Here is a 16,123-nt window from a genome sequence, read left to right on the forward strand (position 1 = left end):
CACGTAGTTCACGACATAGCCACGCCCACGGACGTGCCCTCACGCGAGATTTCGTCCTTGTCCTAGTCTGACTGCTGGGAGCCGTCGCGCTCTTTTCGGCGCGGCGGGAGAGGTAGACGGAGGTTCGTTGTGGGCGATCTGGTCTGCTTTGCGGACCCGGTGGGTCGCCGGGACCGCAGGGCGGGGCTCTCTGGGCGGCCGTCCGCGCGGAAGCAGCGCTCTCGTAGGGCCAGGAGCAGCGGAGCGGGCCTGGATGCCGGCCGGCATCCGCCATCCATCCGCCATCCATCCGCAGGCCGCGCGAGGCTCCTGGTCGCTTTTGGGAGAGGCCGAGGTGTTCTGGGCTGGGAAGGCGTCTTTAAGTGTCTTGTAAGGGGTCGTGTGCTGCCTGCCCACATCTCGTACGGGCTTAAAGGGTTGTGCCAGCCGGCCCACGGCACGTTTTCGACTCTGCTCACCACGTGGCCTCCGAAGCTTGTAGTCTCGGAATTTTAAAGTAGCTTACAGATGGGAGTGATTCCTAGCTAGGGTTCTACAGTGGTTATCTTTGAATTTACCCACAGGTGTATCATTGGGGCAAACGGCTCAACCTTAAATTTCAGTTTTGATGGTTTAGTTTAAAAAAGCAATTCATGTAGTGGGTATTTTGCAATCTAAGGTCGTCGTCATCCTGTTTTTCTTACCCTTAAAGGTTGTAATAAGTTCTAGGATTTGTGTAGCCCAGGATAACTTTGAAGTTTTTTCTCTAGTACTTGTGGCCTTTTTACCTGCCTATTACTTCTACACCACATGCACGAAATGCTCACAGAGCACAGAAGAGGACATCGAATGTCTCAGGACTGGTTACAGCTATTTTTAGGCTGCCGTATGGGTGCTGGGAGTTTTATCTTAGTCCATTGAAGAGCTTAGTCCATTGACAATATTAACTGGTAGGCCATTGCTCCAGCCATAATCTAAAGATTCTTGCACGCGCCATTAGGATTACAGGCCTGTGGCCATTTGATAATAATCTTTAAGCTACTATCCCAACTACTGTGTGGGTGTGCGAAGCCCAGATTGGAATTAGAAATGCTTTATTACTGTGAAGCTAGGTGGTGGTTAAAGCCAAGTAGGTTTTGGGGTAGATTTAGAGAGAAAACAAACTGCATTGGAATGTGGTTTCTTTGTTTTCACTCGGCAGATTTAAAGAAAACTTGCTGTGTGAATGTATGTCATAAGTGTGAGGGTACTCAGACAAACATCCCTAGCAGCCCAATGTGGGTACTGGAAACTGAACTCTGGAAGAGCAGAGGAGCTCTGCTGAGCTCACTCAGAGGCTTTAAAAGTAGATGTAAAATGTACTATCCATAGGGATTTTACATAAATTCACATAGTGGTAAGGAGTATGTTGAACTTTTTCATTAGAATGCGGTATATGGAAGGTACATCATTAAAATTTGTAATTGCAGAAAACTGGGTAAGGCAGAGGAAGAAAAGTGATGGCTCAATCAGAAGTGAATTCTGTTGACTCTGTGGCATCGGATAGAGATGGAGATGCTGGAAACCAAAGGTAAGATTGCTTTGTGGGTAAACTATAGATTCAGTCCAGATGTTGGATTTATTTTAAGACAGGGTCTCAGATACAGTCATGGCTGCCCTCACCCAGATGGCATGTTACCACACCCTGCACTCCAGTAGAGTTGAATGATGAAAAGTTATTTGTAATGCTTGTCCATAAAGATATAGAAAACCTCAATTAGTGTTTATATTAGCTTGACTACTACAGTTTGAGCAAATAACTATTAACCTGAATGTGTGGAAATGGAACATGGTCTAGTTTTTTCCAAGAAAACTACATTTTGGGGCCTAGTTCTGGTTTTATTTGCTCATTTTTGTTTAGTAGGTAGACAGTGGACGTTTTAGTTAAGTGGTGTTTTGAAAGATAAAATTGGACATTTTAGCCTGGCGGTGGTGGTGCACGCCTTTAATCCCACAGGCGGATTTCTGAGTTCTAGGCCAGCCTGGTCTACAAAGTGAGCTCCAGGACAGCCAGGGCTATACAGTGAAACCCTGTCTCAAAAAACAAAAAAAAAAGAAAGAAAAAAATAGGACATTTTAACCAACTATGTTTTAGGGAGTTAATCTTTGAAGAAAGATTAGTTTTGTTTTGTTTTGTTTTGTTTTTGTTTGTTTGTTTTTTCAAGACAGGGTTTCTCTGTAGCTCTTGGAACTCAGAAATCCGCCTGCCTCCCAAGTGCTGGGATTAAAGGCATGCGCCACCACTGCACAACTGTACTTTGAATTTTTTTTTAAAAAAATTTATTTATTCTAATAAATAAGTACACTGTTGCTGTTTTCAGGCACACCAGAAGATGGCATCAGATCTCATTACGGGTGGTTATGAGCCACAATGTGGTTGCTGGGATTTGAACTCAGGACCTTCAGAAGAGTAGTCGCTGTTCTTAGCCGCTGAGCCATCTCACCGGCCCTGTACTTTGAATTTTTAACGATGTTTTTTTAGGTTTGTCATAGTGCCTTTCCTGGTGCTCTTAGTTCAGTAGAGAGGGTGTTGGAGCTGTGAGTGAACGAATGCCTAGAGCATGGCACTGCCACTCAGGGAGGATTATATCTGATGATAATTGAAGCAATTTCCTTTTTGTTTTAGTGATGACTCATCTGATAACAGCTTATTTAAAACACAGTATGTTCCTTCACCTACACAAAAGCAAAGACTCCCTTCTGTGAAATGTGTTACTTCACCTGCTAGTGTTGAAACAGATTCATCAAGTGACTCTTCTCTAGAGCCAAGGCCTCTGACTTTAAAGGCTATTTTTGAAAGATTTAAGAAAAAGAAGCGGAAAAAGAGGAAAAAGACAAAATACAAGCCAAAATTAAGACCAAGAGGAAGACCATCTGGATCAAGGAACACTAGAAGGTCACAAATAGATGCAAAACAAATTAAAGACAAAGGAGCTGTGTTTCCATTCTTAGAATCTGAAAGTGGAAGAAAACCTTTACCTTGGAAGAAAATTTTAACATATGAGGTGAGTGTTTTTTTTTTAAATGTAGGTGAATACATTAGAAGATGGAATGGTTTGTTGGCCATTCTTAATTGTCTGAGGGACACCTGAAACAGATTGTTACACCTCATACAACAGTGACATCTATGTAAAGTGCCCCAATCTTCATCTCGTGTGCAGTACTAGTGAGAAATGTGCACAAGTATGTTTATCAGTGCACAAACAGATTTAGGGCGTTAGATTCCAACAAGGTTCCTTATGCTGAGTCCCTTCATATTATTGCCTCTGAACTATTCTGAAACAGACCATACCCAGCTTTGCCTTTCAGTCAGACCTGTTATTACAAGGTCAGCAGGTATGGTATCATTTCTTAAGGCCCACTTTTAGAAGAACCCAGGAAGGGCTGGAGAATAGGACCATGAAGGAAGCTGCTGGTCATGGGCATTGTTAGCCTAGGAGCTCTTACTCAGATGGTAACACCACAATCTAGGCAATCACTACAGAGAGCAGTCCCTCAGTTGAGGATCCCCTCTTGGGTGACTCTGAGCTATGCCAAATTGACAGTTAAAGTTAACTGGATGGGCTGGAGAGAAGAACCCAAGTAACCCAGATACTAGTTAGGTTTTTTAAATGTTGAATGATTGCAAGTGGTCCTTGTTTGGAATGTGTAACCAGGGTTAGTGTCTTTGTGTTTCTTTGCCGCGTGCAGACAGAACAGCTTACCAATTTGGGTTGTCTTCCTATTCACCTTATTCTTAGATATTATTGTCTTCATTACCCAAGTCTGGAAATACAGTAGAGCTGTCATGTACATAACATTTACATGGTTTCTGTGCTTTCAAATCTGGTCCTTTTGTGATGAACAGCAAGCTACTCTCTAGCCCCTTGGTACAGTTTCAAGCTTAATTATAATAGTACATGATGTTTTAATATTTAAGGAATTGTCTGTTCTAACTTGCAGCAAGCTGTTGCAAGAGGATTTTTTCACCACATTGAAAAACTCAAGTATGAACACCACCTTAAGGAATGCTTGAAGCAGATGCATGCTGGGGAAGATTTAGAAAAGGAAGACCTTGATAGCCGTAGACACAAGTATATGGATGATGATGGTCCTCTTTCTCCTATTGAAGAGCCATTGTAAGTTGAATCTTGAAGGGTATTTGTTCATGGGATTTGTCTCATTACTGTATAGCTTTGGCTAGGGTTGAACTCAGGTTCACCTGCCTTTGTCTCCCAAGTGCTGGGATTAAAGGCATGTGCCATCTATAAATTGAGCATCCTATAAAATTCTTCAACAGTAATCATAACTTCTAGTCCATTTAGGATTGTTTAATCTGAAGTATATGCACAGGACACCAGGTTTGGGAGGGTTGTTATTCTTTGACTGGAGGTTCAGTGGTATCAGACTACTAGGTAAGATTTGTGACACATTCCACTTAATGTTACAGAACTGAAGATGAAGCAACAAATCCTCAGTCTGAATGTGATATCAAGTTGGTTGTAAGTGGCTGATTTTTTATTATTTTAAAATTTCAGTATTGTGTTTGCATGTAAGTATGCCAGGTGTATGCCTGGTCCCTGGGTAGGCCATTAGAGGGTATATAGATCTTTTGGAACTGGAGTTGCTGGGTGCATGAGTTGAATCTGTCTTGGAAGTAAGAGAAGTCAGTGTTGTGGCTTATTTTTTATACTGTTGATTTTGTTTTCTACTTAATGTGTGAGTGCCCTATCTGCATGTATACCTGATTAATAGAAGGCACCAGGTCACATTACAGATGGTTATGAGCTACCATATGGTTTCTGGGAGTCGAACGCAGGACTCCTGAAAGAACAGCATTGGTCTTTTTAACTGCTGAGGTATCTTTGCAGCCCTGAAAAGCCAGTGTTCTTAACAACTGAGCCATCTCTCTATCTCCAGCTCCTGATAAAATAATAAAGAACATTTAATTTAGTTAGTCTGGTGTGCTGTCAAATGAGAAAATAGTGCTGGTGTAGTGAGGAATATATTTGTATTTACCTACCACACAGTGGTGAGTTTTAGTTATTAGTTTTTTTCTATTAAATGCAGGAAGACAGTTGCTTCATAATAAGTTCAGAATTCTCAAGGAAGAGAAACTTAGAACAAGAGAAGATTAAGAATCTACATTCTCTAAAAAAGTCAAAGCCAAAGATGCCACACAGAGAGGGCACAGAAGGACCTGGAAAGGAGATGAACATGTGAATATCAAAGAAGGTAAAGAACACAGATGATTGTGTATGCCAAGTAGATCAAGAAACATAAAAATTGCTGAACCAATCTGGGAAAGAAGGTAAACTTGCTGGGGAAAGCTAATAAATACTTAGTAAAGCCCTTTTCAGTGCTTGATTTCAGAGTAAGAAATATAAGGATTATTTTACTATTATAGCAAATATGATTTTGATACTGCAAGAGAAATGCTAACAAAATCCTATACATGTATACATGTCAAGAACCCCAGCCTTTTCAGTGCTTAGCCTAAACAAATTTAAATAATTATTTCATATTTGTGTATTTTACCTACATGCATATGTATGCAGTATGCATCCTGGTACCAAGGTCAGAAGGTATCGGCCTGGGAATCTCAAGTTAGAAGATGGTAATTAGTGCTGGGCAGTGGTGGCACATGCCTTTAACCCCAGCACTTGGGAGGCAGAGGCAGGCAGATTTCTGAGTTCCAGGACAGCTTGGTCTACAGAGTAAGTTCCAGGACAGCCAGGGCTACACACAGAAACCCTGGCTCGAAAAATAACAACAAAAAAGATGGTAATTAGCCAGCCATTGTTGGGGTTATGGGAGAAGAACCACGATTCTATGTACATTTAGAAGAATGTTCTTAGCTTTCTCTTCAAACCCCTACACAGGTTCTGGGTGGGTACGTAAGTCTTGAGTCAAACAAGTGCTTATCTTCCCCTAGGATTGTTTTGAATATTACCAGTGTCCACTGTGGTCACAATTGTAAAGCTGGCTTTTTGTCAGATATGTAAAGCTTTGTTTGATAGCACTAGGTGTGAGCTTCTAGCCTCTGTACAATATGATCTAGGCCCTAGAATGTTTTCAGCCTTTGAGGCTTTTTTGCTGAATAAGCTCACCCTTGTTCTTAACTGAACTTTTGTCTGGTTTAACTCAGCTATTTTGGCTCATATTCCAAGCTGACTGATTCAATCTGACTTCTGCCTCAAACTACCTTGCAGTCTGTTGGATCTTTTAGGCTCTTCACTCTTGGCTCATTCTGTATTTACCTGTGTCTAGCTTGTTCTCTCTTCACCTGTCTTAACAGCTACTCAATTAGACATTACTTTTTTTTTTTGCTTTTTTTCAGACAGGGTTTCTCTGTATAGCCCTGGCTGTCCTGGAACTCACTCTGTAGATCAGGCTGGCCTCGAACTCAGAAATCCGCCTGCCCCTGCCTCCCAAGTGCTGGGATTAAAGGCGTCTACACCGCCCGGGTAGACATAACTTTCAAACATGGGTGCTTCCTTCTACACCCTAACTTTATATCTTAATTGTTTAGGATTAAAAGTATGTGGTAAGGGTGTGTCTGTATTTGCAGCCAGCATAACCATGTCGTTGGTTTAAAATCCCTCTTCACTATAAGAATATAACCTCAAGCTTAAGCTCGGCAAATATTCTGAGATTATTTTGTGATTTCCTTTACCATTCATAGATGCCCATATAGAAGATGGCTAGAGAGCTTCACAGTTGTTGAAATGATTTGCTTTTGAGGTCTATCCCGATGGGGCTTCCCTAGTAGCCAGACATCGTTGGAAACGCCTCATATAGTAACTTGTGGTTTTACTTGACTCACAGGACTGTTTGTTAGGTCTGTGGGAAGGAACTACAAGACAGCTAACAAAGTATAAAACTGATGTGTCAAGTTTTGTTTTGTTTTGTTTTTTACTTTAGGCACTGGCATTTCCTTCATAAAGATTAGAATTCTGAGTGTTTAGGTGAGTTTTAGTGACATTAATTTTGGGGGAATACAGCTACAGTTCAGATGATGAATTAAACTGTTCAACTGCTGAATGATCCACACATGAACTAAAATTTAATTCTGACAGAACTGGCTACAGCTTTAAGTCAGAGTAAACTTTGTAGTCTTTATAACTGAAGTGATATCCTCTTAAAGTCATATACCGTTCTCTAGGAATGGATATGAGAAGACTCTTCAGAGATGTTGGTAAGTAAAACTAGATTTCTATTGTTTTTTGTAATCTCCAGGGGTAATATGGGGTAAGTTCTCAGCAAAAACATTTGCTATGTATGTACAAACTAGAAAGTACTTTTCTCGTGCTAGGCTAGTACATCATTTAAATGCCAGATCAAAATGATTAGAAATGCTTATTCAGTAGGGATAATTGAGTTCTTTTAAAAAGATATACCATGTACTAGTCCCACACCTAAAATTCTAGGAGTTGAGAGTCTGAGGTGGGAAGATACAAGTTTGAGTAGAACCTGAGAAACAGGGAGACTTCTCAGAAAATCAGTATCTTGGTTAGGTAGCTGGCACAGTGAATATAAGTACTACAGTTCAAACTCTAGCTAAATCTGATTGCTGTGACTTTAATGAGAAACCTTCAGAGTGATCAGGGAAGGTAGTCAACATCAGTGTGTGTGTGTACCCAAAGAGAACATTTAATCTTTTGAATCAAGCAATTTTCCCACTTGTGGGGAATTTTAGCAGATGGAAACCCCCCCCCCCCCAGACAGGGTTTCTCTGTAGCCCTAAATCCACCTGCCTCTGCCTCCCAACTGATGGAAGTCTCCTTCATAAACTCAATAGCTGAAAGTCCACCCAGCCCCCTCAGTATATGAATATATGTTAACATTAAAACAGTTTCTTCGGGCTGGTGAGATGGCTCAGCAGGTAAGAGCACAGACTGGTCTTCCAAAGGTCCTGAGTTCAGATCCCAGCAACCACATGGTGGCGCACAACCACCCATAATCTGACGCCCTCTTCTGGTGCATCTGAAGACAGCTACAGTGAATCACTACAGCTGGAGTGAGTGGGGGGTGGCAGCAGAGGTCCTGAGTTCAATTTCCAACAGCCACACACATGATGGCTCATGGTCATCTGTACAGCTACAGTGTACTCATACACATAAAATAAATAAAATAAATCTTTAAAAAAAACCAGTTTCTTCATTAGTATAGGGCTGAGAGTGCTTTAGGACTTTGCACTGCATGGTATCTGCACTCAGCAGTTCTTTCCTGTTGGGTGTTCAAAAGACAGTGCGATAGAAACTCACTATCTGGCATCGTTGGTTTCTTGGCTTTGTGCATGTTAAACCTGGTATTTCTAATGATACAGTTTATTTCATATGTATATATTTTTGTATGTAGGTGTGCTGGGGAGGGGAGAGCAAATTGTAAGTTTGATCTCAATGTGAGTTCTGGGGAATAGCTGATCTTAATGCTTGGTTGCCTAATGAATGAACTATTCTTCCTAGGGTGTCACAAGTGAACCCTACCTTAAAAAATGGTAAGACATTTTTCTATTTCTACCTGTCTTTTTACTTGAGTAGATATATCATGTATGAGACTCGGGAACTAAGCCTCATTGTACATAAGAATGGGCATTGTTGGTCAATGTCCAGAACTGGTCAATGTGGCTAAATTGAGATACAGGTCATGCTTCCATCACAGCAGATAAATTACAGTGGTGACAATGAGGCCTGTAACATTTGTCTACTACACAAAGACATGTTAATGATTCATTTTGTAATACTTTATGATTAATTTTGTAGGTTTATAAAGATAATTGAAGAAGGGTCCCTAAAGTAAATTGAGGAAATCCTCAAATCTTCTGGTAAGATGTAAACTTTGAAACCACTTGAAATTCATTGCCAGGTTTAAAAAACACTACCTACTATAAATGATGTTGTGATGATGGGCAAAAATGTTCAACTGCTCTGAGTGGGCTGAATGAAAGTAGCCTTTCTGAACATCTATATTTGGGTAGGCTTTCTTTAGATTCCATGTATACAGACCTGGTGACTCCTTCCCTTCAAACATGGGGACACTCTTACCCACTCAGCCATATAGGTGAGCAAGACAGTCTTGCTTGACATAGCCCATCTGGGTATGGAGTTACAGGGTATCATGTGCAACATTCATTTCCCCCTAGTTTTAGACTCAAAACTAACCTTGTGTAGAAATTTGTAATTCTTTGAAACATATTTCCTCCCACAGGTTAATAACTTAGAAGTTGTGTGACTGCCATTAAACCAAGGACAGATAAAAAGAAAGGCAAGTAATGGTCATTTTAGTCATGTTACTTGTTTATATAATGGTCATTACCAAGGCTTTTAGAATGCAGTTTCTCATTTGCTGTGGACATGACCATAAAGAAAAATTCCCATTAGGTTTTTCATATGCTACTTGACTAGCAGTTAACCTGTTGGGAACATTTGTTGATGAGCAGCAAGCCTTTACTAATGATATGTAGATGGTTCTAGAATGCTCATCTGATTACTTCCATGTTCTTATACAGGGCTGAAAAGCACAGTTGGACATACCCTTGAGAAAGGTATGTATATGGGAGGCCATGTATGTGTGTATGTAAAGGTCATTTCAAAGAGGGCTTTTTGGGCTATAAAACCCATAGCTCTTAACGCTGTGACCAAAGATTGATGTTCTTCACAGAACAAATCCTGCACTGTTTAGATAGTGCTGTGTTTTTCTGAGAAGATACATTGCCTGAATCCCTTAACTCTAATTAATCCTCTCTTCTAATTTTATCTTCTCTTCTAGGGCTACTTTCAGATGACCTGGACAGACAGCAAAGAAATCAAATCCCTTAAATAAATTTATTTGACTTAATAACTTTTAAAAATAAATAACTTTATACAGTTTGCAAGGAAGTCAGCATGTATTTTGGGCCTGAAGTTTCTGTTTTCGGCTGTTTTATTTCAATTTGTATGGTTTTTTTCTTTGAATGAAAAGCTTGTTCACCCTTTTTCTTGCTTCATCCCAGCTAACTTCCTGTATAACCTGTAAGAGAAATTTGTGGAATTAGGCTGGCGCACGTAGGAAAATACTAAAAGCAAGCGAATGATGCACCTGGGCCTGGGCAGCTTTTCTCCCTTCAGGAAGAAACACTCCTTTCAGGAGGCTCAAGGGTGAACCTGAAAAGCAATTCAAGGTTCTTTGAGTCTTAAGTCTTTACTTACTGTAAGGAAACATACATACCTGTAGGTAGCTTCTCTTTGGATACTTTGGTTTGAGGGAGTCGTGTTTTATTCCAGATCTCTCTCTGTCTCTGGTAGGATCGTTCCAAAAGTGCCTTTTTTCTTTTCATAAATGCTTCCTGTAAACTACCTGGTGTAGCTGTAATATTGGACAAAAATTTGTTATCAGCTGGTGATAACATCAACAGCTTGATAACATTAAGCTGATAAGAAGGGGTTTACCTGAAGGTGCCACAGTGGGTTGGTCCACACAAAGCTCTGATACACCTCCATAAACAGAGGTTTCCATTGAAGATGTAGGTAGAACAACACTTGCCTAGTTGCAAGAAAGTCATTTTGGCTTTGCTAGCATCTTGCTTTCCTCCCACCTCCCAATCTCATGCTTATCCTTTGCTAGTGCCAAAAAGTCTGGCTGATTGGCCCAAGCAGTGTTTGGATGAAGGCATTTACCTGAAAACTCTGTAGTTCATCCTCTTTATCTTCAAGGGTTAAGTTTGCAAGATCTGTTTCAGTGATGCTGATGTCGCTAGTACTCACTAGAGTGAGATCTGGTTCTTCCATTATACCATAGCCAGTTTCTGTTTCCTGATTAACAGAGAAGAACTGTCCTGCATAATGCTAGGTTAGCAAAGCCTGGGGTGATTTTTCAGTAAAATTTTTTCCTAGTAGATATTCCTATTTGACCTAGAAATTGCCCTACCACGAATATTGCCCACAATGATGTTTTTAGGTTCTCTATTGGGGCTGCCTGAACAATTTCACAAGCCTAAACTCAGATGCAGATGGTGGAAGACATATGATGCAGAGTGGAAACATAAAGTAAAATGCTTAACATCAAACATTAATCCTATCAGGAGCCATGAGGGAACAATGTAAATTATGCAAAAATTAGCTAAAAGAACCCGGAATAATATGAACCAATGTAGCAAAATCGTGGGGAGATTTTTAGGTAAGCTTGGTTGATATTTAAAAAAACTATACTATGTATTGGGTTTATCTATTAGTTTTATAGGTAAAATACTATTGGTATAAGTAACAACTTGGAAATTATCAGACCATTATGTATTACTCCTCCAATTTACCTAACCATGATCTGTTAGTCTAACACAGGGGTACTTTAAGGAAAGATTAAAAGAAAAGGAACCTGAACCCTGCCTGCTTACCTAAAACATCACCTCTAGCATAGTAACTATTAGAGGCATTGCCTGCCCAGTGACTAAAGTGACTAACAGCTGTGGTTATCCTGACTGCAAAAGTAGCATAATTGTTCCTTAATGAGGGTTCACTCCTTAGCTTAATTATTTATATTATCCTTACAGTTCCAGTATTTATTTCACTTATAACGTTCATCCACAACAATTCAATTTCACTCCTATAAGACAAAATGCCAATAATTCTATTAACAACCTCTTTAATTCTGCTATCCCTAGGAGGCCTCCCTTCAGGAACTTCCTTCTTATAGGCATTCTTGCAAAATGAGCTATCATCACAGAACTTCTAAAAAATAACTGCCACATCCTAAGTATGCTAATAGCCACAACAGCAGTGTTAAATTTATTCTTTTATACATGTCTCAATTGCTACGCACACCCGTCTACTCCAGTCACATCCATAATATCGGGGATAAAATCCTGATAAAGGATAAGAGGCAATAAGAATCCAAAAGGAGTTCTGTGCTTCCTGGATTTGACTAGTCGCTGGTATATCCCCTAACTCAGATGTGTTCCAGAATTAGTCTTTCCAATCATCAACACGGCTTCATAATTAGGCATAAAGGTATCCCAAGAAGTGATTTGTAAATGGTTAAGATTGGACATGGTCTTCTGGCCTACACAATGTTTCCAATTATCTTAGTTTGTTGCCAAGCTATCCATAACTTGCATTCTCTTTCAAAGTATCTCCCCTGCTAGAGCTGGCAACAGAAATCGTGTACATTCCTTAGAACAATAGATAGTTCACAATAGTTAGCAGTATTTTGCATACTAGAGAGTAATGAAGAGTTTCCCTCATACTAAGACATTAGCTTATAGTGTTAGGTCAGGACTCCCCACTAACCCAGAAAGGCAGCAGCATAGTTGAGGAGCTTAGTTAGGCCCACCTAGTCTGTAACCATAGCAACGAACTGAAGCACTATCTTGGTCAGAGCTAGCTTTCTTTCAGATTGTAATCCTTATTTAGTTCCTGCTAAATTAACTTTGCTGCCTGACTCATTGTGTTCCTAAGGAAGGGCGATGTATCTGCACTTAGTTTTGATGTATCTTGACCGTTGTACTATCTGACTTTCTCAAGCCTTTCTGTATCGACTATATAAACCTGACTCCATGTTTGAAAAAATATACTCAGATCTTACACCACTATACTATGTGTAGTCTGTGTGTAGTCTGTTTTTCAAAGCCGAATCCCGTGCCCACCTGGCCAGAACCCCTAGTCCCGTGGAACAAGGGACCCCCGTAAGAAATCCTGGTCCACGGCATCAATAATTCAATTTTACTTACCATATTTCCAACCAAAAATAACTCCAAAATAATAACCCACCACATAAACTTTAAACACAACTTTATTTTCCCCTCTAACAATTCTAAGTACAGTTACCCTCCCCTTTTCACCCCAACTAATCATGTAGAAGTTCAGGAGATCACAGTCCAAGAAAATGAACAAGTTTAACTTCTGATAAGGACTATAAGACTATATCCTATATCTATTGAATGCAAATCAATCACTAAGCTAGGACCTTAACTAGATTGGCAGGAATCCAATCTAAGAAAATTTAATTAACAGCTAAAACCCCTACTTCTGGCTTCAATCTACTCCTGCCTATCAGAAGGAGCGGCGGAAGCCTTAGTAGAGTTTCTCTACACCTTCAAATTTGCAATTCGACATGATTATCATCTTAAGGCTTGGTTTAGATTTACAGTCTAATGCTTACTCAGCCATTTTACCTATGTTTGTAAACCACTGATTATTTTCAACCAACTAAAGCTATGGGAACTCTCTATCACCTATTCGGGCCTGAGCAGGATTAGTGGGGACAGCACTAAGGACAATCAGGCACACTACCGAGTGATGACCAAATTTATAATGTAACCACCCACACATTTGGTATCATTTTCTTCATAGCAATACCAGTAATATTTGGGAGCTTGTTCCACTAATAATTGGAGCCCGTAATATAGCATTTCCAGGAATAAGTAACATGAGTTTTTGACTTCTACCTCCCTCATTCCTTCTTTTCCCAGCATCATCAATAGTAGGAGCAGGAATAGGATGAACTATATAACCACTCCTAGCTGGTAAATTAGCCTGATACAGGAACATCAGTAGATCTGACAATTTTCTCCTTACATTTATTTAGCTGGTGTGTCATCTATTTTAGGGGCTATTAACTTTATTACTGCCATTGTTAATATAAAACCACCACTACAGCTCAATATCAAACACCACTATTTGTGACCTCTGGCATTCTTCCAGTCACAATAGTAGTGAAAACCACATGTAGTTGACTACAGTTGGAACTAAGCAGCCTCTGCGCATGCTGAGCTAAATTTGATAGAAAATGAGTGTCTGAAGTGAGGCTTTTCAAATTTGCTTAGAAATTTTCTAATGAAGAATTAACTTACCCAGACTGGAATAGGGCTCCGAAATGGACAGGACTCAGATTTTAATATGTGCTCTGCTTGTGCTAGCTGACATACATTTCTAACAGCTTCTGTAGTTTCAGTTTTAATGACGTTCTGAATTGGCTTTTCATTTTGAATGCTCAATGAATTAGACCCCTGAACTGAAGTCTCCATCTCCACTCTTCCTACATGTGGATTTATAGGTAGAACTACATTTTCATCTTCAGTCAGTCTTTGTGACATTGTAACCGCTCTTCTTGACAGCTCTTCAAAATGCAGCATTTCTTCTCTGCTTTCTAATTGTTTTGCTGAGCACTCACTAGAGGTGGAACCACACGGAGTACTGTGCTGCAGGTGTAACTGATCAAATAGAGCAGTATCAGATGGACTGCAGGCTGGACTCAAATTCTCTGTTGAGGGCTGGAGATAGATACTTTTTTTCTTATTTTGTAATATTTCAGAATAGTTGTGGCTTTCCATGCTTCGGGAAGTACCTCTTGCTTCAATGCTATAAATGCTGGGTAGATCAGCATGCTGGCTTTCCTGTGAAGAGAATTCTGGTAGGAGCTGCTGAAAAGACTGTTCAGATCCTGTATTAAAAAAAAAATTACAAAGTCAACACTGGATAGTCAGTCATATTTTAAGTAAACTGTAAATAGGTTTTATGACCTACAGTTTTAGAAGGAAAAGTTGATGTGTATAAACATACAATAAATCCAATGGTCAACAATTTTCACAAAAAGCATGTATTATTCTTTAATATTGTCTAAGTTCCATGGTTAGTCCCATGAGAATTCTGAATAACAAAATAGAACGTGCGTGTGTGTGTGTGTGTGTACATACAACGTTCTAGAAAGATAGGACTACAATTGGTCAGGTGGGACAAAAGGGATTTCTGATTGTGTGAGACTCAGTACTGTACACATTCAAGTCATTCAAGTCAAGTTTATATTATATTGCTTAAATAAAGGAAGCTCTGATGCTGAGAACCAGAGAGAGGACAGATGAGGAGGAGGTGAGAGGCATAAATGCCAAAGAGATGGGAGAGAATCTTCACGTTGATTTAGCTTTCTCATTTAGTCACACACCCTCAGTTGTAGCATGAGCCAGGTTAACATCAAGTTGTTGGTTCAGCCTTGAGTTAGGAGAATGCGAGCTGGCCGTCAGTGCTGTGAAACAGATTGTGCTTGTGGACAATGCCTTAACATGTTTTTCAGATGAAGATTCTGAGCTCTGCTGAGAACAGTAAGAAAAAAGGCTAATATACTGATATTACCAGTCAAATCTACCATATTCCTTTGATATTATTTTTCCTTAATTACAGCTTTACCGTTAGTCACAGAGTTGTGATGATTAAAGAAACTGCATTCTGAACCAGGCACCCTTCTTACTGACCTAAATTCCTGAAAGGCGAACTATCGACATGTACTCTGCCCAGAATGCTGTAACTGCTATGAGATAATGAATTCCTTGCTCTGGTTTCTATAAACCCACTGATAGGTAAGTGGGACACCTCCTTTATCGAGGTATACAAGGAGCCACACATAGCTCAAGGGAGTGGAGCAGTTTCTCATTCAGCTACAAATTCCACCAAAACAAGATGACTGGTCTCCACCTTTTAACTATCCATCCCTCAATAGTCACATCACTTTAATATACCTGGTAAAAGTCTCTGTCTTCTTGAGAAGTCCCAGGGGATAAGTCAAAATCTAGATGTGGTTCTAAGGGTTTAAAGAGCTGACGGTGCAAGTGTGGAAATATGTGTTCCAATTCTCGAAAGTCAAGGTCCACATCTGGAACTTTAAGGAGAAAAAAGGTAAGTTTAATTTTAAAAACTTTAATGAAGCTCAGGAAATGAATGCTAAGAACATGCTCATTAGTGCTTAAACATTTCTAGTACAGCAGGATTACTTCCATTTGCTCTCTACGCTCACAAGATGCATTCAAAGTAAGTCCAATCATGACTGTTCCTAAGATAGAAGAAGGCTTCCACCATTAATTAGGAATGGCAGGCCACATAAGACTATGTGGGAAAACTTAGCTGTAGGAGTGCTGAGCTCTTAACTTTACTCATTACCCAGTGCCTTCTTTGTTGCAGGGCACATGTACTGTTGTTGATGTGTACTATCTTATTTAATTTCAACTTCTTTTATGAAAGAAGTAAATTAACTTCTCTAAGGTCCCACAGCAGCAAATACTCTAATTCCCACCCAAATCCTGCCTTAGTTGGTGTGATTAATAGAAAAGGGAGCTATCCTTCTCTTTAGACGACTCTTCAAGTTGTTTTTTTTTTTTTTTTTT

The 16,123-nt window shown here is 39.9% G+C and overlaps 2 protein-coding genes and 7 non-coding genes across 17 annotated transcripts in view; 8 read left to right on the forward strand and 1 right to left on the reverse strand.

Annotated features, from left to right (window-relative positions):
* Positions 1-36: 36 nt before the first annotated feature.
* Taf1d (TATA-box binding protein associated factor, RNA polymerase I subunit D) lies at positions 37-9,268 on the forward strand. Its single transcript, XM_031345951.1, is given in 11 exon segments — positions 37-159; positions 1,449-1,549; positions 2,645-3,023; positions 3,961-4,136; positions 4,448-4,499; positions 5,068-5,131; positions 5,134-5,232; positions 7,163-7,195; positions 8,466-8,497; positions 8,763-8,824; positions 9,208-9,268. Coding segments are annotated over 8 exon segments (888 nt in total). The 5' UTR covers positions 37-159; positions 1,449-1,478; the 3' UTR covers positions 8,480-8,497; positions 8,763-8,824; positions 9,208-9,268.
* On the forward strand, positions 6,736-6,866 carry LOC116074088. The gene has a single exon (XR_004112063.1). It is a non-coding gene; the product is annotated as a small nucleolar RNA SNORA18 (small nucleolar RNA).
* Positions 7,007-7,078, forward strand: LOC116074152. Its single transcript, XR_004112108.1, has one exon. It is a non-coding gene; the product is annotated as a small nucleolar RNA SNORD5 (small nucleolar RNA).
* On the forward strand, positions 8,192-8,328 carry LOC116074072. Its single transcript, XR_004112051.1, has one exon. It is a non-coding gene; the product is annotated as a small nucleolar RNA SNORA8 (small nucleolar RNA).
* Positions 8,569-8,701, forward strand: LOC116074081. The gene has a single exon (XR_004112058.1). It is a non-coding gene; the product is annotated as a small nucleolar RNA SNORA1 (small nucleolar RNA).
* Positions 8,892-8,965, forward strand: LOC116074070. The gene has a single exon (XR_004112049.1). It is a non-coding gene; the product is annotated as a small nucleolar RNA Z40 (small nucleolar RNA).
* A 37-nt stretch (positions 9,269-9,305) lies between the features above and the next one.
* On the forward strand, positions 9,306-9,427 carry LOC116074087. Its single transcript, XR_004112062.1, has one exon. It is a non-coding gene; the product is annotated as a small nucleolar RNA SNORA32 (small nucleolar RNA).
* A 153-nt stretch (positions 9,428-9,580) lies between these two features.
* LOC116074079 lies at positions 9,581-9,713 on the forward strand. Its single transcript, XR_004112056.1, has one exon. It is a non-coding gene; the product is annotated as a small nucleolar RNA SNORA25 (small nucleolar RNA).
* A 97-nt stretch (positions 9,714-9,810) lies between these two features.
* Positions 9,811-16,123, reverse strand: part of Cep295 (centrosomal protein 295) — a 44,391-nt gene continuing 38,078 nt past the window's right edge. For 6 of the 9 annotated variants that reach the window (XM_031345944.1, XM_031345940.1, XM_031345943.1 and 3 more), the window contains 7 exons: positions 15,482-15,621; positions 14,911-15,058; positions 13,823-14,412; positions 10,656-10,790; positions 10,428-10,521; positions 10,207-10,344; positions 9,811-10,008 (listed from right to left, as the gene is read on the reverse strand). In XM_031345944.1, coding sequence (XP_031201804.1) covers positions 9,992-10,008; positions 10,207-10,344; positions 10,428-10,521; positions 10,656-10,790; positions 13,823-14,412; positions 14,911-15,058; positions 15,482-15,621 — 1,262 coding nt within the window. In that variant the 3' untranslated portion in view covers positions 9,811-9,991. Of the gene's footprint in view, positions 10,009-10,206; positions 10,345-10,427; positions 10,522-10,655; positions 10,791-13,822; positions 14,413-14,910; positions 15,059-15,481; positions 15,622-16,123 lie in introns of those variants that run through there. The other 3 variants (XM_031345949.1, XM_031345941.1, XM_031345948.1) reach the window with 2 other exon arrangements.

Source organism: Mastomys coucha, unplaced genomic scaffold (assembly GCF_008632895.1).
Source record: "Mastomys coucha isolate ucsf_1 unplaced genomic scaffold, UCSF_Mcou_1 pScaffold23, whole genome shotgun sequence".
Classification (NCBI taxonomy): domain Eukaryota; kingdom Metazoa; phylum Chordata; class Mammalia; order Rodentia; family Muridae; genus Mastomys; species Mastomys coucha.